Below are 21,010 nucleotides of genomic sequence, written 5' to 3'. Positions count from 1 at the left end.
CTGGGCAGACGTTTCAGAGTTGTGATGTTAAGGTTTCCTCCGGGAACTCGGGCTAGAGACCCGCGGCTCGCCTGGGGGCTGGTGGAACCATCTGGTTCAGCACTCCCGCGGGGCACGGCTGCAGCCATTTCAGTGGGCATAAAAGAACTGCTCACATGGGCTCACCGTTCTGCTTAGCAGCGTTTTTATTCTGTCGGGGCTTTCTCGCGTGTCCTGAAAATGTCGGAAGTCAGCTGAGGTCAGCGTGTCGGTAGTCCGCTCCCTCTGACTGCAGCAGCTCTTTTCAACAGTCGTTTTCTGTCACACCTTTTGGCTTTTCCAGTAGTCTCAATTTGCATTTGGCAGGTTTTTACAGGAGCCCTTTAAAACATCAGTTTCTAAAGGCGTGGAACAACTTGATCAAATAAACAGGTGGTTCATTCAGTTCAGTCATTCAGAGATCATTGGGAGAAAACATCAGCTCTCAAGGATCAGTGTTCCCTTCGTTGATACTTCACTTGCTTGACTGATCAACTGCCTAAATAAGTGTCCCTAATCCTTATCAGGTCATTTAAACTGACCTGCAGGAATAATGGAATTGGGACCAGGGTTGGGGACTCCTCGTCTGTACAGAATATGCAAATTCTTCAATCCTCCCCTGAAGCTGTTGATTGTGGAAGATGTACTACTGTAGCTTCCTGCATGCCTGCCTGTGCAGAGAGGCACGTCTGTACGAGTTCTGAGCCCAGCCTGTCATCACTTCAAGAGAACAGAGCTCATGCGGGGGGCCTCAGGGTGGGCTTTCCTATGTGGCTCCTTTTTACCAGGTGATTGCTGGTCCCTCGTTTTCCTGAGCCGAAGGATGTCTGCATCGCACATCTCTACTTCCTCTTGGAAGGGCAGTCACAGCAGAGTTCAAAATGCAGCTGCTTTTTGGCCATATTCTTTCTTCTTTGGTTGTATTGCCCAGATATTCTTTGTCCTGTGCTGGGTCACTTTTTTTTTTAATTGAAAAAAGCAATTGTAGTCTCATGTTCTACCCTGCGTATCGGGCATCGCAGGCCATGGTACAGAATTTTGAAACAGCATGAGATAGGTCACGACCCGGATGTTATTGACGTATGCTGTATTGGAAAGATGCCGTTTTAAAGAACATTTTCAGCTTTACCGGTTTGAGCTGCAATTCGTTTTAAAATTCCATAAACAGGAAGCAGAACAGCTGGTCCTGGCAGAGATGAGGTCTGTCTGTTACATATTCTGTGATCTGTGAGTCTCGATGCCTAACGAGGTAGAGAGAGACAGGTAAACGATCCTGCTTCTGTCTTTCTGCAGGACCATCTGCCGACAGAAGAAACTATTTTTTTAAACAACAAAACAAGATTTGGAAGCACGTTTTAGTGTATTGTTTTTGCAAGCATGTCAGTTTAGGTGCGTTATTCTGTGTGAATCCCAGTCCCTATCAGGGTAACTTGGTGAATAATTTCATGAACTGACCATGCGATAAAGTTTTGAATTGAACCTTTCTTGTGCACTTGACTAACAACATGCAATGCCCTCTGTCAGCTCCCAGAATAAATGTTTCTTCTTAAAACAGAAAACACACTCTGGCATGACGTTTTATTGTGCAGAGGGTGGTCCATTCCTGCCTGTTGCTCGAATGGGTTCTGACATGTCTTTAGCGGAGTAAGAGAACTAATCTTCCCAGTCTGACACTTGCTCTGAAAATGATTAGCCCAAGGTCACTTCTCGTCAGTAGCTTGGCTGCACTTCAATAAACGCCTCAGGGCTGCCAGCCTGCCTCTGTTAAGGCTGTAGTCCAGTCTCCTGAGTCTTTCTGGGCCTGTCACCGGTTCCATCAGCAACTGCTCTTGGGGTGACAGGAGACTGTAGCAGGATCTCCTCTGAATCCGCTGTGCCTCATGGTTGAGACTTTGATCCAATCAGCATCGTTGACATTGTTGAGTGCTCTAGAAAGGTCAGAGGTCAGACACATTTGTTCTTACTGGACTTTTTCTGGAGGAGGAGAGTTGCAACTGCTAGCAATTTTCCCTTTTGCGTCATTTCCTAGGGATGATTGTTAGTGATCAAGAAGTATCAGAAGAGCAGTCAGGGTTGTTGTGGAGATGCATCTAGTTTTTATTGGCAGCTGAGTTTTTGGAGGAAAGGTTTCATTTGAACTGGTTTCCCCCCACAGGCCAAAAACATATTGGTAGCTTAACTGGCTTCTAGAAGAATTTGCTCTGGTCCGAGTGCGTATGTGTCTCTGTTCATGTTTGCGTGTGCCCTAGAATAGACTGGCATCACATCCTGAACCTTGAGCCCATTGCTTGTGGAGTTAGGCTTCATCGACCCTGAATTGGATGAAACGGGATGGGTGGATGGTCTCATTAGAAAATAAGCTACATAAGGGATTCAGGAGACAAACCAACTGTCCTGGCAGTTCTCTGGCATGGAGCAGTGTCGATGGGTCAGGGCTGGAGTCTGAGCTGCTGAATTTCCAAAGTACTTGCATTTTGCCTGGTCTACAGGAAGGATCCTGCAAATTCTGTTCCGACTTCTAGACAGGGTGACGTCTAGTGAAAGTGAAACCTCCTGAGGCCAAAGGCCAGCTCTCCTCACTGCGTCACAGGTTTCCCTTACTGACCACATGCAGGCTGAGACCTGCCGAGACGAGCACCTCCCCCCCCCCCCCCACTGCCTGAAGCAGAGTCTCTTTTTAACACTCCAGATTTATTTTGTGTGTCTGATCGCACCAGCGCCAAGAGCCGACGCGACTGCGTGACACGCGCTGACATTTCGCTTAGACGTTCACATGCTGCATTCGAGCCTTGTCTCCGAGACCAGACGTGTGATCCCAGGAAAGATCGGAGGCATCTGTTGTGTTACTGTTGTGTTTCGCAGCAGCGGCCCTTCGGAGATGTCGTTGTTTTGCGGGTGGGTTTGTTTATCCGTCGCCTCTCCGGCTTTTGTGCAAGGCTTGAACGTTCCTCGGAGAGCAGCCTTTTTAATTGAATTAGCGCTTAGCCGCTCTGTCGCGGAGAGGGATCGGTGAGCGCCGCGTGTGCGTGGCGGAGCGGGTCCGCGCCTCTCACTTCTCCTCTCCGCTTCCCGGCCAGGCCACACATCCTGGTGCGTCTGCTGCGCTCTGCCCTGGCAACTTCCCCTCCTCGCGCGGGAGACGGGCTCCTGCCTCTCTGATGGCAGCATGCTTGCGCTGCTGACAGAATGCAAACCGTATAGGCTGTCTCTGGGACTGCAGAGGATGGACAGGAGTGTTGTCGTCGCCTCTCTGTGCTCCTCGTGTGAATATCAGGTACTGTGCTTCTGCCAGAGGTCTTCTCTGCTCGGCGTCGTAGATGAGTTTCCGTGCGTGTCCAGGTTTTTTTTCTTTCCGTAGAGCCAATTACTGTAAGGTGCGGTATCTGAAGTAAGGGTCAGTGTTTTTTTTTAGATTAATATTTAGCTCCCACGAGGAGCAGCCTGTGTTCGCTGAGCGATTTCCCACATAAGATACTCGTTTGTGATTAACCCTTCACCGGTTCTGTGCTGTTACCCTGTGCGTGGCTCTTTTATCATGAGCGCTGTACAGTGGGTTGAGTCTAACAGACTTCTCATTTTTATGATTGAAATGTGGCCTGCTCTCCCGGGGATTAGTTTCACATTTACAATATGCATCTGTCCTAAATTGACTTCTTCCACATTCTCAAGGTTCAGCTTGACAAAGATGAGCTTTGCCTATTGTAAGGCTCCCTTCTGGAGTCAGATATCCATTTCCATTTATTGGGGAAAAATCTCATCGCTGAGGATGAACCTCTGAGAGCCTAGTTTAACGAGTGTAGTTCCTGGTTGTTTCTCGTAAGAGTCATTCATGCGCAGCGCACTGATCTGCAAACTCTTTCTGACGCGAGAAATGTCTCCTGCTCGTGCTGAGCATCTACAGATCACACCTTTTGAGAGAGAGACAAGTGTTTTGAGATTCTGTGCTTTTGTCAGTGTTCTGCTCACACAAGTCTCTTATCTCAGTACCACTAAGAGCCCTATAGTATCGGCTTCCTGATTCCGAAGGCATGCAGATGCCGAGATCTCCAGGTTTTTAGCCTTTTCCTCGGGGTTAGTATCTTTGTAGTTATTTGTCAAGGCTGCGTCGTACCTTTTGAAGTCGAAGCGTGTATAAAAAAAAGTTCCGGTGGCAGTGGGGGGGGGGCATTGTGTGTCTGATGAGGAAAGTGTGCAGCGTGACTCAGTGCTGTAGCTGTACGAGTGCAGTTTCGGACTTGGAGGTTTTCCCAGCGCAGGCGGGTGGCAGAAGGGAGACAGGAAGAGGAGGGGAAGCAGGAGAAGGCACAGCGAAGAGTTAACGAGAGAGAGAGAGAGAAGCGAAGGGCCCTCTTCCTTAGTCACCTCCTCCACTCCCACCTGCTGATGCCTGCGAGAGGGGTAGCATGGCAACAGTGTGGGAGCTGTCAAACGCGATCCTCCCCTGCCTGCAGGACTGCACACATCGCCGCCACAGCTCGCTGCCTCCATTACAGGCAATGGAGGATTCGGCCGCGCCGCCGGGCCCGCGCCGCCCGGGCTGTCCCGCTTCCTAGCCCCGCTCTCCCGCTGCCCCCCGGGGGCCGGGTGCTGATGGGCATGGGTGATGCTGTGGCACAGAGCAGCTCGCGGGGCAAGACAAAGCCGTGGGACGGCGGGACGGCCTATCACGTATGTGGGGGCGTGTGGGAGCGCCCGTGGTTGTTGGGGCGGGGTTCCTGGAGGGGGGGAGAGGGGAGAGGAGGTAGGGCAGCACGTGCGAGGCTCGTCAGGCCTTCCTCTTCCTGCTTTCCTCCCACCTGCTTTTAACACCGAAACGCGCTGGGCTGCCTTGAGCCGGGAGCTCACCCTGCCTTCTCTTCCCTGACTGTCGTCCAGGACGAGGGGCACGTCAAGGAGATTGCCATCACCCACCACGTCAAGGAGGGCCACGAGAAGGCCGACCCGCGGCAGTTTGAGCTGAGGAAGGTGCTGGGCCAAGGCTCTTTCGGGAAGGTGAGTGTGTGGGGGGGCGGCGGGGAGTGGGCTGGATGTGGTTTTAGAGAGAAACGCTTTGAGGACTGAATGCGTGTCTTGCAAGTGCACGCAGTACACCCTTTTATTTTTACTGCCTTTTTCAGGGACAGATAGGTTTCAGTTGAGGGATCTAGTCATGCACAGACCTGGTAATGGCGGGTACTCGATGGCCCTCAGAGACCACCCTGTGGGCAATCAGAAATAGATTAAGTGTGAGCATTGTTTACAAATCATTTCAACCATTGGACATGTGCAAGGGAATTGAGTAGGATTTTCAAAAATGTTCTTGTCAATTGCTTTGTTTGGATATGTGTTACAGCCTTTAAGGCTGGATGGGTGGCATGCATGTGACCCTTGACTGATTTTAGCTGTGCCCTCCACTGCTGTAGTGTGAGCTGTGTGATGAGCATGGAGATGAGCATTCTCAGCTAGTGGGGGCATATGGTAGTTAATATGACTAGGAACAAGTAAAGGTTTATTCCATGCTGAAAAGAGAAGAAACAAAACGCAAAGTTTCAGCTGTGGAGCCTTCTTCGGGTGTCAGTATTATTAGTCTTTCTTGGCTGGTGATAGCCATGCATGCCTCGTGTACGTTTTTCAGGCAGTGTGAGGTTTTTGCAATTGGACCTCTTCTTGTTTGTGCCGAGCTGAGTCCTGGGGCATCTGTTTACTTGCGTCTGGTGTCCTGAGCCCAGATCAGGGATCAGAACATCCTATTTGCACTGTTGCAGCTAACTCTGCGGATTTGCCTTTTAAAGCGTGCGTGCTTCGGCAGGAATTCGGCAAGCATGCAGCGCTAATGGCTGGCCCACAGTGGCGTCTCTGTCTCTGCTCTCTGGAGCTGAAAGGGCCCTTTATTCCAGGAGCATCACCCCGTGTCCTGCCTGCCTTGTCAGGGGGCCTGTGCTCGGATGAGAACTCATTAGCTGATGCACCAGTGGAGCGCGGATATGCAAGGTGAAGGGCATTGTCTCGGGGTGCTCCTCTGTGCCGTGTGGGTTCCCACCAAGTTCTCATGGGCCCTCCGGCGGTGACCTTAGTGCTGGTAATGACCTCTGAGCTCCACTGCCCCTCAAAGCCCTTCTCCTCTGCCGCCCAGCCTGGAGAACCCATCTAGGCCAATTTGTCTGACTCTCCGAACGATATTATTAATCAGCTGATAGCATCCAGTGCTCCTGTACACTGGTCTGCTGGGGCTGCTGTGTGAGAGAACCTAGTCCAGCCTCGAGGACGTCAAGTGCTGAAAGAAGGACTCCCCACCCCACTTAGGCCATCTCTGCTGTGTCTTGTAACTTCTGGACTTGTCCACCACAGGTATTCCTTGTGAAGAAGATCACGGGCCCTGATGCTGGACAGCTTTATGCTATGAAGGTGCTTAAGAAGGCAACACTTAAAGGTAAATGTTTTCTTACTGTCAGAAATCCACTCATCTTGTCTGAGACACAGTCATGTCATGGTATAAGCAAGCAATGCTCTAAACTTATATTAATTGATGAAGTTACAATTCAGTGTCCTGAATTGTGTCCTCAGTGTTTTTGAATCCAGAGTTTTAAAGCAAGGCCAGACTGTTCAGGCCTTTAGTGCTGATGTATGCAATTTACGTGATCCAATATATCTTACCCTGTTGAGGCTGATGTGTTTTTCTTCAGAATAATGAGCATTTAATTTGTTTGTTTCTGAGGTTTTTAATCGGCATTTCAAACTTTTAAATATTGTTGTGGCAGCCTTTATAAGTATGGTATGGTAAGTCATTCACATAGAAAAAGGGTACAGAATTGTACACCTCAATTGTGGCAGCTTTCAACAAAAAAGCTGCAATGCCTCTACATTTATAATTTGATCTTTGTTCTGGATGTTATACCTCCTGTTAGCAATATTAAGCCTCTCAGTGCCCAAGGAACTGTTTCGGGTGTTTACTTTTTGACTACAGACTGATGTCAGCCCGATCCTCACAGCGTGACGGTGTATTTGTAGGACTCACTGCACATCTCCAGGCCAGTGCACACACATGCCTACAGTGCTGTCTTTGTGCACAGCTCTTTGTTTCTGGTCATTATTAACATCATTTCTCAGGGCAACACCCCCTCTGTTTATACATTGTGTGTCTGAAATAAAGCCTTGTCCCATATGTGGCCTCCTTTTCCCAGGCCTTTAATGTTTGAAATGACAGGAAGCTGCTTGAACTAGAACCTCTCAGACAGATTAATTATAGACTCCTGTAAGACAGAATGTTACTTCCTGTCTTGGTATTTGCCACAGTGTTGCCACAAGTCTTAATAGATATTGTGCTTGTGTCTGTGACTCTTCTTAATGCCTGATTGCATCCATAATTGCCTGATCACAACTCCAGATGGAAAGAGCCTTTCTTCTCCCAGTCTCTCCTTAGTGTTGCTAAGTACTCTTTGGAATCGAGCACAGCTTCCACTGTGGAGCGGTTTGGTCCTTTTTTGTGTTTAAGAACCGAAATCTCGTGCTAATTACACTAGCAAAGCAGAAATGCAGTGTGTTGGAAGTCAGCTGAATGTCGATCATTAATGTCATGTTCAAAGGAACAAAGAAAGTGTTTTTTTTTGGCTTCTGCAAGAGTTTGCAGTTGCTGTGTCCCCCGAAATGAATTATATCTCTGTTACTCCATTCACTACTAAGTTGTTCTGCTGATGTTTTTATCCAAACCTGCTTAAATTATACCCGTAAATACAGCTGGGCATTTTACTGGAGCGGTCTGATGGAAAGACCCTGGCCAAACATAAAACACTTGGGATCTGCCCCTCCAAGCTGCTGCCATCTTGGCACAGTTTAGAAAAGCTGTGGAGAGTTTCCTGCTTCGGGGCTGGATAGCCTCCACATGCTTTTTCTTTGTCCCCTGGTTTCTGGATGTCTCTTCTGGCCATGCCGAAGGAAAGTGCTGATGCAGACAGCAGTGAGCTCTGCTTCAGATTCTTTGACACAGCGGAGTCTGGGAATCGCTCTGAATCGGAACAGCTCGTAAACAGCCGGAGCCACAGCAGTCTGCGTCTGGCCTTAAATTGCTCTCTGTACTCATTTATTGTCAGATCATTAAGGTTAATCAACATCGGTGAATGCAGTGTCACTAGCAATGCAGCATGGTGTTTATTCCTTTCGCAGTACAGCGCTGCCCTTTAGAGGGGTCAAGACAGAGATGGAAGGAATTCCCTTCCGGCTTCATAAAGCACGTAAAAGCACTTAATATAAGAGTCTGTTTTCAGCAGCTCTGGGTTTGAGAGTGGCGTATTCTGCTCTTCTGCTGTGTGCTAGGTTTAGCAGTGAAACAATAGGCTTCAGCAGAGATTTGGCGTCTTTTATACCATAGAGTGACACAAAACACAGAGGCATCCCGATCGTCCCTAGGTACCAAAGAGACCAAAGACGGAGGGCAAGAGGGGAGGGTTGTCTTTTCTTACAGTCATTGAGTTGATGTTTTCAAACAGGCTGTTTCATAGTGAGCACCCCCAGAGAAGGTGACATAATCCAATAGGTTCCATCTTTTGTGAAAATAACAGCCGTTGAAGGGCAGTCTGGACCGGGCCCTAATGTGACACTGCCGTGCTAGTATCCCCTACCTGGTTTTAAGTCTCAAGCCTGTTTCGCTTTAAAAACCTGTTCAGCATCCTGTCCTCATAAAGCCATGTAAGCCATGACTGGCCATAGATTCTGTGAATGCTGCCACTTTGAATGGCACTGTGAGGACTGACAGCAATTTGGACACATTGAACAGAAGTCTGTGCCAGTATTCTACCCAATTTATAAATAATTTGACTGGTTCTCAAGCTGCATCATCCGTGCCATCACAAAATCTTTTTTATAAAATAAACCAAGTGGTCTAAATATGTGTGTTGAATACTAATGAAACTGGCATATTTGAGGAAAAAACCTGCTAATAATTTGCTTGAATATGGAATGCCGTTCTCTTTACATCAGAAAATTGCCTCATGATCAGTGGCTGGATATCCAAAATAGTCTTTTAAAAAATAAATTTCTGCAGCTTTTAATTCAAGATTTTTTGTCAGGTTTAGACACCACGCAGTGGTCATAAAAGAAATGCCACAATACAGGTAAATGCGCTTCAGAAAGGCCTGAGCTTTTACCAATTGGAATGTTGTTCAGTTAGATTTACGGAGAAGGGTAGATTTTCATACTGTATATTTCTGGCATTCTTCCTTTGCATGCCTGAATGAAACAGGAAGTGAACAGGTTTCTCCATAACGCTTGAGAGGGCTTTAGAAACTACTTTTCTGAATCTTTTACCACCAAAAATAGATCAACATGACATTGAGTGTTAATAACGTGGTGAGAATCAACCTCTAGTAATTAATGTAATGAATGTATTACATGGATATTAACTAAAATGAGATTGCTCATTGATTAAAAAAATGCTTTCTTAATGGGTAGGTCAGGGTTAATAACCATCTTGCAGTGCAATTTATGAAGGTTAATTTGCCATTAAAGTGTAATTAGTTTTTACTTCCATCACTGGCCCTGAATATAGAGAGGTCCGTGAGAGCTGATGAAGAGGAATTCGGAATGCAGCGAAGGGTCTGACTAATGAATGCGTTCAGAAAAACGACAGACGTCTCTCTTAGCACTTTGATCAAGTCCCCCTGGCGCCGTCCATGAGTCAGTGTGATAGCAGGCTCCAGCAGGAGGCTGCGTTTATCTCTGCCTGAGTCCTTTTGTCTCGTCCTTTCAGTCAGAGATCGCGTTCGAACAAAAATGGAACGCGACATCCTGGTGGAGGTGAATCACCCCTTCATCGTGAAGCTGCATTATGGTAAGAGCCGATTCGGGAGCCATATGTTGCCATGCTTGGTTTGCCAGCAGCTCCTAATGTTCTAAAACCAAGGAGATTAAATTATTGTTCCTATTAAAAGTCACTAACTTTTTTTTTTAAATAGCATTAACTATAGCATATAGTATCCCAGCCCTGAACCATGCGCCTGTTGGTCTTTTTATTTAAATATCGCAAATATAGAGAACTCTAATCTAAACTGCTTGGAGTATGGAAGCATTTTCCCAGACAGTAGTGTATCTGTTTAATGATGCCCCGTAAGGGCTGTGTTAGAAGTGCACAGTTCTGTACTGCTGGATTTCTGTCAAGAACGTATAGTTGCCCATTGCCATGCCTTACCATCATTCAGCCCTCTTGGCCCTCGCCTGGAGGTAGTCCTGAGGTATGCTGTGCGGTGCTGACTCCTGCCTGGTCACTTTGTTTCAGCGTTCCAGACAGAAGGGAAGCTCTATCTCATTCTGGACTTTCTCAGGGGAGGAGATCTGTTCACCCGCCTGTCTAAAGAGGTACGGATCAAGCAGAAGCGCAGTGTGCAGGTGTGAGGGGTTGCCGCCGCCGCCAGCTGCTTTCTGTCCTGGAACGATCCCTGGTGTAGATGTTATGAGACTGCCTGTGCCCTAATGCAATCGAGGGAGCAGCCCGGGAATCCATCGTTGTCTCCCAGCGTCCGCGACAGGCGGTGGAAGTGATTAGTTATGACAGATTGTTATTCAAAAAGAAGTTTAATCATCCTATACTTCAAATCGTTGTTCCCAGTCCTGGTCTTTAAGGGCCACAATCCAGAGAGTTTTCTTTAAAATATCTGTGGAGAACAATCGGGTCCAGTTAAGTGTTATTGCACCAGTCAGGTCTCAGTATGACGCAGGAAACCTAGCAAACCTGCTGTCGTCTGGTTGGGACCTCTGCTTTAAGTGATGCTATGAGAGGCCTGTCCCACAGCTAGAGGAGAGCATGCTGTGCTTACTGGTGTTTAAGAAGCAGCTTATCTGGAAGGTACGGCAAATTGTTTCTGCAACCGAAGTCTCAGCAAGTCAGAGGCACATTCAGGAGCCATAGCTACAGAAAACCAGTGAGCAGCCTTCCAGCCTCCAGTCCCTCTGCAAAGGTGCACATGACAGTAATTACTGTACCACACTGGCTGAGGCAGGGGAAACTGAGCAGTCACCGTTTCCTGTCTTCGTTCCCTCAAGACAGGGCAGCCGGATTAGTCACCCGAGGTGTTGTTCCTGAGTGGTTTTAACAAGGAACTCTGTTGTTTCCTTTCTAAACAAAGTGCCACTGGATAGTCTTTGTTCTTCTTTGGTAGCTTGGGGAGGAAAATAAGTAACACCAGGGCAGGAAAAGAAGAATAGTTCTCTGCGTGTCTCCTTTGCGTTCTTCTCATCTCCTCCCCGGTGTGTTTTCCTCCTTCTCTGTCCCCTCTTCCTCTTCCTTCTCTGTCCCCTCTGCAACGGCAGGTGATGTTCACGGAAGAGGATGTCAAGTTCTATCTGGCAGAGCTGGCCCTCGCCCTGGACCACTTACACAGCCTGGGCATCATCTACAGAGACCTCAAGCCAGAGAAGTACGAGCAAAAGGGCAGGGGGTACACAACGGGGTGATGTGGCGGTCGGTGGGGTAGCCACATGTTTCCTCTCCGATTCTTAAGAACCATTGCAAAGAGCGGATTGGGCCCATCTAGCTCATACGGTAGTTAGCTAACTGGTTGTTTTACACAGGGGCTGGATGTCTGTGGTACAGGACACCCCCCGATACTCAGACATTTCTGAAAACCTGTCATCACACACTCTGCGTGCAGTAGTTCGCTGGCCTTCTTAGGGGGGCTGGAAGAACACGAAGGCTCCAAAGGAGAGGAAGTAATTCGGCACATCCAGCACGTTGGTGGTAGTTTGACTACCCCCTCTGTTTCTTGAAAGGAACCGCTTCAGCAAAAAAAAACTGGTTAGTTTGTTCATGACTCCCGCTGAAAGAAGCGCCTAAGGTTATCAGTTATAAATGAATTTCCCTGTGAACACTGGAACTGTATTGGCTGGGAACCGAAACTGGGTCAAGTGCTTAGATGGGAGTGCTTTTCTAACCACTATGGAACCAGCGTGCATTTTATCACCATTTCACACTCACAAAACTTTCTCGCTTTGCTCAGCCTTACCCTGGCAACCTGACTTACTCATAGGACAAATGATGTCACCGGATGGTCTTGCAAAGTTAAATAGCTATACCTGTAGATAGTCCGCAGTTTGAGCTACGGTTGGTCATTTTTTTTTTTAAATGCTACAAACCAAATCTTTGTAGGTTGTAATACTGTGTGGCTATTTGACTTTTCACTTCTTTTACATTCATTTTTGCATCCAGTTCTTGATTCTGTCCTTGCCCCGTTTCAGTTTTCAAAGCTAATCAGTTTGGCCTCTAGGGTCCTCAGTTTGTCCTTTTGTTTTGTTCCCAGTTAAGGTTCAGGGTAACGTTCATGATCTCCGTTTGTATTAATCAAAGGACTGTGTCTCTTTACAGCATTTTGCTCGATGAAGAAGGGCATATAAAATTAACAGGTATGTAACAGCAGGTTGTGTATAAAAAGAGTTCTGCACCTCGATAGCAATAAACATAGATTCAGATATACAAGAAACAACTTACTAGGAAGGAAAAATATTTTCTTTGACATATTTATTGCTGCATGTATAATAAACTCTAGGTATGTGGCCATGTCTGTGCCAGTATAAATAGAAGCATGTATGTGGTTTCACATGGAAATGCTTTATAAGCCACACACTATCACAAGAGCTCTTGCAGTTTCAGATTTGCCATCTTCCCTATTGTATGGTATTAGACTCCCATAAGAGGGAGGGGGCAATGCAGTAAATTGGGACAAGTTTGTAGTGTGAAGAAACCTCCCATCCAGATCCTGCTAATGAGGGTGTTTGTAATGATTGAATGCAATAAACAATTTTTAAAAATATTGTCGATGTGTGTTAACTGCAGCAGCAGGTGACTGGAAAGCTTGTGATTTTATAGAACTTTACGCCAGTAGGGTCTTTACAGAGTGAATACCCCCCACAGCAGAGGAAGTGGAATAGTCGTTTTTGTCTTTAAAAACCTCTGCCATTGCGTCTCTCAAAGTCTCTTGTGTGTGTGCGCGCCTTTCCAGATTTTGGCCTGAGCAAGGAGTCGATTGATCACGAGAACAAGGCCTACTCGTTCTGTGGCACGGTGGAGTACATGGCCCCCGAGGTGGTGAACCGGCGGGGGCACACCCACAGCGCGGACTGGTGGTCGTTCGGCGTGCTCATGGTGAGGGCGGCGAGGACCCGGGCGTTTCCAGTGCAGCTCGGTGCCGCGCAGAAACTTGGAAAATACACTGCAAATCCTTATATCAGCAGGGAAGACAGCTAGAAACAAGAAAGTGGCTTCTCCCAGATTTACCAACAATGAATGATTGGATTGAATTAATAAAGGAAATCTATATAATAGAAACTAAAATTACAAATGAAAAAATTAGTCGAATATTGGTTCAGTACATTAAACCTTTAAGGTCGGAATTTGTTGAGATACAAAATAACTGAAACTTAATAAGGTACATTTTTATAGTTTCCTCCCTTTTCATATTCACAAATGTATACATCTTCCTCATTTTGAATGTATATAGTTTTGTTAAAAGATATATGATTGTAATATACTAGGGGAACAAACAGGAATAGACCATTTCTGCTTGTGATGTGTAGTCAAAAGTGTATTGTAAAAGTAAGGCTGAATAATGGTGGTTAATATGTAAAATGGTTTTGTTTTGTTCTCTAAACTAACATTTAAAATAAAATACACTACAGTCTTGATCGGCACAGGACCCCTACCAAAATTACCAGCAAGTTGTCGGCAAGACTCTTGCTTCTTACAAATTCAGGATTTTGGATGGGAGAGGGTAGGTTCCCTTCCTAAGAAGTCGTGCCACTGCCCTGTCAGATGTCTCTTTGATAGGCTCAAGAAAGAGGAGTCAAATGACTGTTTGTGGAGGTGTGCAAATCGTGTGCCGCCTAGAAGTTGGATTCCGCTAATTCCACTGTGAAAGGAGATGTAATGGCTTTCTTTCTATGTACGGCACTGCCTGTGGAACCAGCTGAGGCCTGAACAATCTGATATTACAGTACCAAGATGAAATTGGGTGATTAAAAAAATGATGAGTCTGATAGACTCATCATGGTATACCACAAAATTGCATCCTCGCCAAATAGGACATTCTGGCAGCACCTAATGCCTGAATCACCTCGGCTGCAGAATTGTACTTGGATGATTGCTCAGGTACATTCTCTTTGTCTGCGAACGGCTGGGTCATTACTTGCAAAATGGCCTCCGAGACTAATTCAGTGCAATTCTGCCGTCATTGAGATGAGACATTTTCCGGTGGAGCTCTGCCCTCTTGCACTCCGATGGATTTTCCAGCAAAGTACTGTTTTTTTCAGGCAGTAGTTCTGCGTTTAACTTTGTTTTACGTGCTCCCCACCTCGGCCTGTCGGATGAGCTCGAGCTGGGAATGATCTGAGCGTTTCAGCACAGTGCCAGTCTTCATAAAGGACTGTGTCTTGATAAATCATCGTGGATAAAGGTGTTGGCCTTGTACACGGTATTTATCATTGTCCCACTAAGACGTCCTGTCTTCCCTGCAGTTCGAGATGCTGACTGGGACCTTGCCCTTCCAAGGAAAGGACCGGAAGGAGACGATGACCATGATTTTAAAGTAAGTGCACCGCATCGCTGCAGCAGGCTTGCCCTCTAGCTTACTGCTGACATCGCAAACCTTTCCTGCCTTTTTTTTTACCTGAGCTTCAGCTGCAGTATTTTCACCATCGGGTGCTACACAGAGATTGCACACGGGGGCTTCCGCAGCACGATCACCAATGTCAGCCTGACTCTGTGGAGATCGCGTGTTTCTGTTGCAGACTTAAAAAAAGCTTCTCCAGTCTTCTTTTTCCTCTGGAGCTGGCGTCCCCTGTGTTGCAGTGTCTGACGCGCACTCCCTCCTGTTTTCCCAGAGCCAAGCTGGGAATGCCACAGTTCCTGAGCTCCGAAGCTCAGAGCCTCCTCCGGATGCTGTTCAAGCGGAACCCAGGGAACAGGCTAGGTAAGGCGCCTCGGTCCCTCTGCGTCACCTGTGGGCAACCTCCTCCGCATCCGACACACAGTCCCACACCCCCACCAGCACAAGTAGCAGCTGAAAGAAAAGTGTGTTCAGAGCTTTTTAAAACCGTTCCTTCAGGCAGCACAGTTATTGTAGTGTATGACCACATTGCTGTCACCTTCTGAAAGACTGACAGATGATTTGATGATCCTGGGTACTGACCTCGTTTGTGTCACTGGGGGGGGGGGGCTTTGATGACATGAAATATAGCTGAAGTGACCCATAGTGAGTCGTCGTGCCCATGTCTCCAGCTTTTCCCCCGCATTCTTTTGGAAGGGATGCAGCTGTTCTCCCAGAAATAGGTCGGTACAGCAGAGTTTCATGTACCCCTTACTCTCCTGGTGCATTTAGAAAAAAAATGCAATAGCGAACTTCTAAGATAATGAGTTCAAATCCTCTATGAAAAACATCCTTGTTCTCCAGTGCAGAAGTGGAGTACAGACTATATGATATCTTAAGAATCTTCTAAACTAAACCAGGAATTTAGATCAGTGAGCAGCTTCGAAAGATGCAAAGATATGTACTTTTATCCCCTAGGTGCTGGGCCAGATGGCGTGGAAGAAATAAAGAGGCATGCGTTTTTCTCCACGATCGATTGGAACGTAAGTACTTTGTTTCTTCTGCTACCATCCCCTTTCTGAAACAAAGATGACGATTCGCTCTTCAGGACAAAAAAAAGAAAGCAACAGAAAAAAACATCTAAATTAGTCAAGAGGGGAGGAGAGGATAAACCTGTAAGGTGTGTTTTAATAAGAAGTCAAAAGCTAAAAATGGTAGTTTGTGGCCGTTATGTTTGTACTGTTCCCATAACAAAAGAGCTTAAGAAGGCCGCTGAACTCCTGCATGCAGAGTGCTTGGTGTTTGGACATGTCTGACTAATAGAGGGTTGTTCTGTATTATAGAAGCTCTTCAGAAGAGAAATCCATCCTCCCTTTAAACCAGCCTCTGGTCGGCCAGATGACACCTTCTACTTTGATCCCGAGTTCACAGCCAAAACACCTAAAGGTATGACCATAGCAGAGAGAGGCACTGTTAACGCGTTTAATTCAGACGCAGGCAGTTTGCGTAGTTGTTAAAAAGCAAAAACTCCACTTGATGTTGGTGTGGCATGAATTCTATTTCAGTTGAGAAACACTTGGATGAATTGGCATTTTTTTTTCTCTTCTGTTTCTTCTCGTCATACTCAAAACATTTATCCTGAATAATACACTTCAGTACTTCTTTTTTCAGCACACAAAATGCTTTGATTCTTGGATTGCAGATGCAGCATTGATGTGTAAACATCCTGAGGATGTGTCTTTTGCAAGTGTTTTTACATGGGGTCGCCGTAATGACAGCTGAGGAAAAGGCGTCACTTTTCCACAAGTGATTTCGTTTCATGCTTCTTTCCTGATCCTTGTTTTGCCTGCCTCTGCCCAGACTCCCCCGGCGTGCCCCCCAGCGCCAACGCCCACCAGCTCTTCAGGGGCTTCAGTTTTGTTGCCATCACCGCTGAGGAGGAGAGCCAGCCTCTGCCCACCGCCGGCGTGAACTCCATTGTCCAGGTGAGCCACAGCCGCACCCCTCGGGCACCGCCTCTTCCTCGTGTCCTCGAGAGGGCAGCTGGAGCCAGAGGACACAGAGCAGGGAAACAGGAGAGAAATTTGAGGCAGTTATTTACACAGAGGCTTGTCGGAGTCTGGAACAAGCTTGCCTCTGTGTAAGTCGATACCGTTGCTTGTTTTCACGATATGACAGGTTGCCTACTTGAACTGATAGGGTACACCGGCGCCCTCCTGTCACTTTGCACTCTCAGGGACACATATAAACAGCGCTAAATACCTCCTATCCTTGTGTTACATTCGTACAATCTGTAACTGTATTGTAAATAGCAGTTGTATAATTTATTGTATCGTAATCCTTACCTATTCCCTAAAAGCTGTCCTTCTACTCTTCTGTGCCTCTTAACAAGCTCGAGGATAAAGCATTTCATTGCCGACAACACCGTTGAACGCTGTACTGTTCGTGCATTGATCAACCTTGATTGATTGACATACTGGGATCAATTGACATTTAAAACCCAGCAGGCTTGACCAGCCAGATGGCAGACTCTCATCTGTAGATGCCATGTCCTAACCAAACTAGTGGTCCCCGCTACGTTTCCCCACACTGTCCACAAACCTCTCCTGGATTTCAGTGATGTTTCGGCTCCAAGTCTTGTTCCTAAAAACAAAACAAAAGCTGAAGACCCCCACGCAGCGAATAGGAAAGTAAAGAGAATCGAGGTGAAAGTGAAGGCCTGTGTTTTAACAAGATGACTGAAGCTCTGGAAGTGTAAAAATGGAAGTAAGCTCATGTACTGCAGCTCAGTAAGTGTGAAACTGTGTGCATGCTGAGTTCACTAAAACTTCTGCTTTTGTTTTGAGGAAAGTCATGGTATAGGAAGACTGCATGAATGTTCTCTTAATACTTACTGTTGGTTTTGTTTCCCTGTGTTGAATGATTTGGGGAAGTTTAACAAAAGAGCCTGACCTTTACCTCCTCTGTTACACAGCGTATTTTGCCACTTTCTTAATTATTAAGGGATTCAAAAACAGTGTTCAGATGACACTGAGGACGGCGTCACCCAGAAGTTTCTATTAATAAAAAGAAAAGAATTGCAGGACGTCTGATTCTAGTGAGAAATTCTGTTCTGAGTTGAAATATCTAAATTTGTGATTTTATTGCAGTAAATATCACAGTTGTGTTTAAGTCGATATTTCTGTTTTAATATTGAGTATCGCAGCTTGTAAGTATGGTCTTGGATGGCATTTTTTTTTTTGGGATGGCCTTTGTGCAGTAGTGTGGAAGATGCTGTGGTGTAACTATTACTAACCTGGGCTTTGTGTCCTCCTCAGCAGCTGCACAGAAACAGCATACAGTTCACGGACAACTACGAGGTGAAAGAGGACATCGGGGTGGGCTCGTACTCCATCTGCAAGCGCTGCATTCAGAAGTCCACCAACATGGAATACGCAGTCAAGGCGAGTTCTGGCTTGAGCCCATTTGTTGTCATTCCTGATAATTGCGCAGCAGGCATCAGAAAAGGCTTGAGGGACCTTTGTATCTGCTGGTTCCTGATCGCCAGGGCTCATCGATGCCTTCAGTTGATCTGCTTGCTCGTTTGGACTTTTGCTTTACACCATTGTAAGCTCCTGAGATTCAGAGATACTCTCATGCAGCGAGACCTTATGCAGTCTCTCTTCACCTTAGCTAATCCTTCTTTCTGATGAGACAGCATTAACAGCTGAGGGGTCTGATGAGCAGAGACAGATGGGAATGTCTGTGCGTCAGTCACTCCCACTGGGCTTTTTTTTTTCCCTTTTGAGGAGGGCCCCCGGTTACACACTAAGGCTGCTCACCTGAAAGAAGGCAGTTCTGATTCTGTGACACATCCCACTGAATGTTTCTCAGGTGAAATTAAACATGGGGCCCCTAAATCTGAAATTAAAATCCATTAGCCTGTGACTTCAAGACTTTGGCTAGAGAAAAAGCAGGAAGAAAATACAGCAGTCTCCCAGGGATCAGGGAGGGAAACTTCTTTAATTAAATTTCCAATATTTTAATATGGCAATTCTATTTTCTAATGCTTTTCCCTTGTAGTTTTCTCAGAATGTACTGGTGTTCAGACTTGTATTCCCCCTCATCTGCAGGCTAATGTCCGTGTAATTCTCATTATTCTTAACTAACAAGGCTTTGTGCATGTGCTGTTTTTCCACTGGGATCTCGTCACTCGTTCTGGGAAGCAAAGGCAGCATGTGGGAGGACAGGTGGCGTTTTGGGAGATTTCACTTATCTGGCCTCTTGCAGATCATCAGCAAGGCCAAGAGGGACCCGACAGAGGAGGTGGAGATCCTGCTGCGGTACGGACAGCACCCCAATATCATCACTCTGAAGGATGTAAGTACGTATTTCATCACCAGCGTTTTGGTGGCATTTAGCTGTCGGTGCTGATGAGCTGTCGCAGTGCAGTTCTAGCGCCCCCTGGCAGGTGAGTATGAGATCTGTAGCGCAGGATTGCAAGCAAGAGGAGATCCTGAGAGGCTTATCCAAGCACAGAAAATGTGGAAAATGGCCATTGAAACCTATGCTCAATGCAGTAGAGTACAAGTATGCAACTTTAGCTTTAGAAACCATTCTACCTCCTAACTCGCACTTGTAAGTCTTTATTCCACTTGATCTCAGATTATTTACGAGATCATCAGCTGCAGGATCCATAAGGTAATTTAAGTTCCAGGCACGACCGGCATAGAGCAGTGGAATGGGAAGAGCACAGAAGTGCCAAGGTTCTCCGCTCTGCTGAGGAAAGAGTGTACTAATAGAAACCAAGTCAGAGCTAAGCCATGGCGAGCAGTGCCCTTACATGGCTTGGATTTGCCTGAAGTTAATGAGCCCTGGATCCGCAGCACTGTGTGACTCAAATTGATGTGGAGCCTCGCAGTGCTGAGTGCTGGCACAGCGTGACCGGAGGGACCTGGCCAGACTATTACAAAGCTTGACTGGCTTATATAATAGCAATACAGCCTGACCCTCACAGCGCAACCAGGGAAAAGAGCCGTGACTCTGGCTGTGCAGCGGGCAGTGCCTTAAATACTGATTGAACAAGAGCCACTGGGATTGCATTACTGTGCAAGAAACAGCTGAACAGTGCTTAATTAATCCCTTGATGCAAGACTCCTGTGTTGGCCTGGCCAGGAAAATAAATCCTTGACATTTGGGTTAATTAAAAGCCCTTCGGACTCCGATATAGAAGGCAGCGGTAGTCGGCACATTTGTCATCAGCAAGCCTCCTCTCCAGATAGCCAGACCTTTGTTAGTGTCGGCTGGAGCCCATTTATCTGGAAATGGATCGCATACGCACACAGCTGGCAGGGCGCTGGCAGGTTTGTCTGAAACAAGTGGAGCTTTCAAAGGAAGGTGAATGTTTTTTTTTTTACAGGTGTTTAGAGGTGTGCATCGTTCTATTAATAAATTCTATAATGTACGTATATATTGCAGTGTTAACAGACTTTGGATATCTAAAACTGTCCAAAGTTATGTTAAGAAAAGGAACTTGTTCAATTTCTTTAAAATAGTAGTAGTAATCATAATACGCTTTTGTGTAGGACTTACTTCAAGGGGCTTCGCAGTATTCGGAGGGAACACCCTTCACCCATCACTGTAGTACAGCCCCACCTGGGAGACATGTGGGAGCTGTTCTGTACCAGCAGCCCCACTGCACAGCCGATCAGGGGGAGAGACGTCAGAAATGTCTTTTGCAGTTGAGTAAAGGGCAGCGTTAGAGAGGCCAGATTGTGCAGACTGGAAGTGGGATTTAAACTCGGACTCCAGGGTTAACACCACGACTCTTAAGAGTGCCTGAGGTTTCTTAATGACTGTGTAGTCAGGTCTTAGACCGCCATCTCCTTCAGAAACGGGCGAGCAATCCTCTCTTCTCTCTCCCCCGCCTGTGTGTGCAGGTGTATGACGACGGCCGCTCTGTGTATCTGGTGACTGAGCTGATGAAAGGAGGGGAGCTCCTGGACAAGATCCTGAGGCAGAAGTTCTTCTCGGAAAGAGAGGCCAGCGCTGTTCTCTATACCATCACCAGAACGGTGGAATACCTTCATGTTCAAGGGGTACGTACACCCCTTCTTCTTTTTCTTCTTCTTCCTGTCATGAAGACATGAGTAATGGTGCTTAGGTGAAATCATGGAAAAGCCAAATACTGGAGGTAAAACAACATGGAAATGCTGCTCTTCCAGAAGCCAGAATCTTGTAACTTAAGAACTTTCGAGCGGTCAAGTTGGCATCTTGTTGCGGCTTTCGAAGTCTTCAAGTTGATTAAATATTTATCTTGAAACACCTGTATTTAAATAGTCTGTAATGATGACCAATAATTGTGGAATATGTGGGAATTGTTCGGAATATTTTGCCATGTGGAGATTATTAAACAGTGTGTTAGTTGAAACACGGTTGTCAGATTTGCGGTCTTACATTCCCCCCATTCA

At 46.5% G+C, this 21,010-nt stretch overlaps 1 protein-coding gene across 6 annotated transcripts in view; it reads left to right on the top strand.

Annotated features, from left to right (window-relative positions):
- The window catches only part of LOC148657950 (ribosomal protein S6 kinase alpha-3), a 48,985-nt gene that overhangs the window by 24,856 nt on the left and 3,119 nt on the right, over positions 1 to 21,010 (top strand). For 3 of the 6 annotated variants that reach the window (XM_088638706.1, XM_088638709.1, XM_088638708.1), the window contains 15 exons: positions 4,894 to 5,010; positions 6,346 to 6,427; positions 9,740 to 9,820; positions 10,265 to 10,344; positions 11,296 to 11,402; positions 12,347 to 12,384; positions 12,981 to 13,123; positions 14,491 to 14,561; positions 14,857 to 14,945; positions 15,540 to 15,604; positions 15,905 to 16,007; positions 16,422 to 16,546; positions 17,879 to 18,004; positions 18,831 to 18,920; positions 20,480 to 20,638. In XM_088638706.1, the coding sequence (XP_088494832.1) occupies positions 4,894 to 5,010; positions 6,346 to 6,427; positions 9,740 to 9,820; positions 10,265 to 10,344; positions 11,296 to 11,402; positions 12,347 to 12,384; positions 12,981 to 13,123; positions 14,491 to 14,561; positions 14,857 to 14,945; positions 15,540 to 15,604; positions 15,905 to 16,007; positions 16,422 to 16,546; positions 17,879 to 18,004; positions 18,831 to 18,920; positions 20,480 to 20,638 (1,476 nt within the window). Of the gene's footprint in view, positions 1 to 3,139; positions 3,293 to 4,253; positions 4,687 to 4,893; positions 5,011 to 6,345; positions 6,428 to 9,739; positions 9,821 to 10,264; positions 10,345 to 11,295; positions 11,403 to 12,346; positions 12,385 to 12,980; positions 13,124 to 14,490; positions 14,562 to 14,856; positions 14,946 to 15,539; positions 15,605 to 15,904; positions 16,008 to 16,421; positions 16,547 to 17,878; positions 18,005 to 18,830; positions 18,921 to 20,479; positions 20,639 to 21,010 lie in introns of those variants that run through there. The other 3 variants (XM_088638707.1, XM_088638705.1, XM_088638703.1) reach the window with 3 other exon arrangements.

This window comes from Lepisosteus platostomus, chromosome 7 (genome assembly GCF_059453375.1).
Source record: "Lepisosteus platostomus isolate fLepPlt1 chromosome 7, fLepPlt1.hap1, whole genome shotgun sequence".
NCBI lineage: Eukaryota > Metazoa > Chordata > Actinopteri > Semionotiformes > Lepisosteidae > Lepisosteus > Lepisosteus platostomus.
The sequence above is the reverse complement of the archived record's forward strand: the minus strand, read 5'-3'. Positions and strand labels throughout refer to the sequence as shown.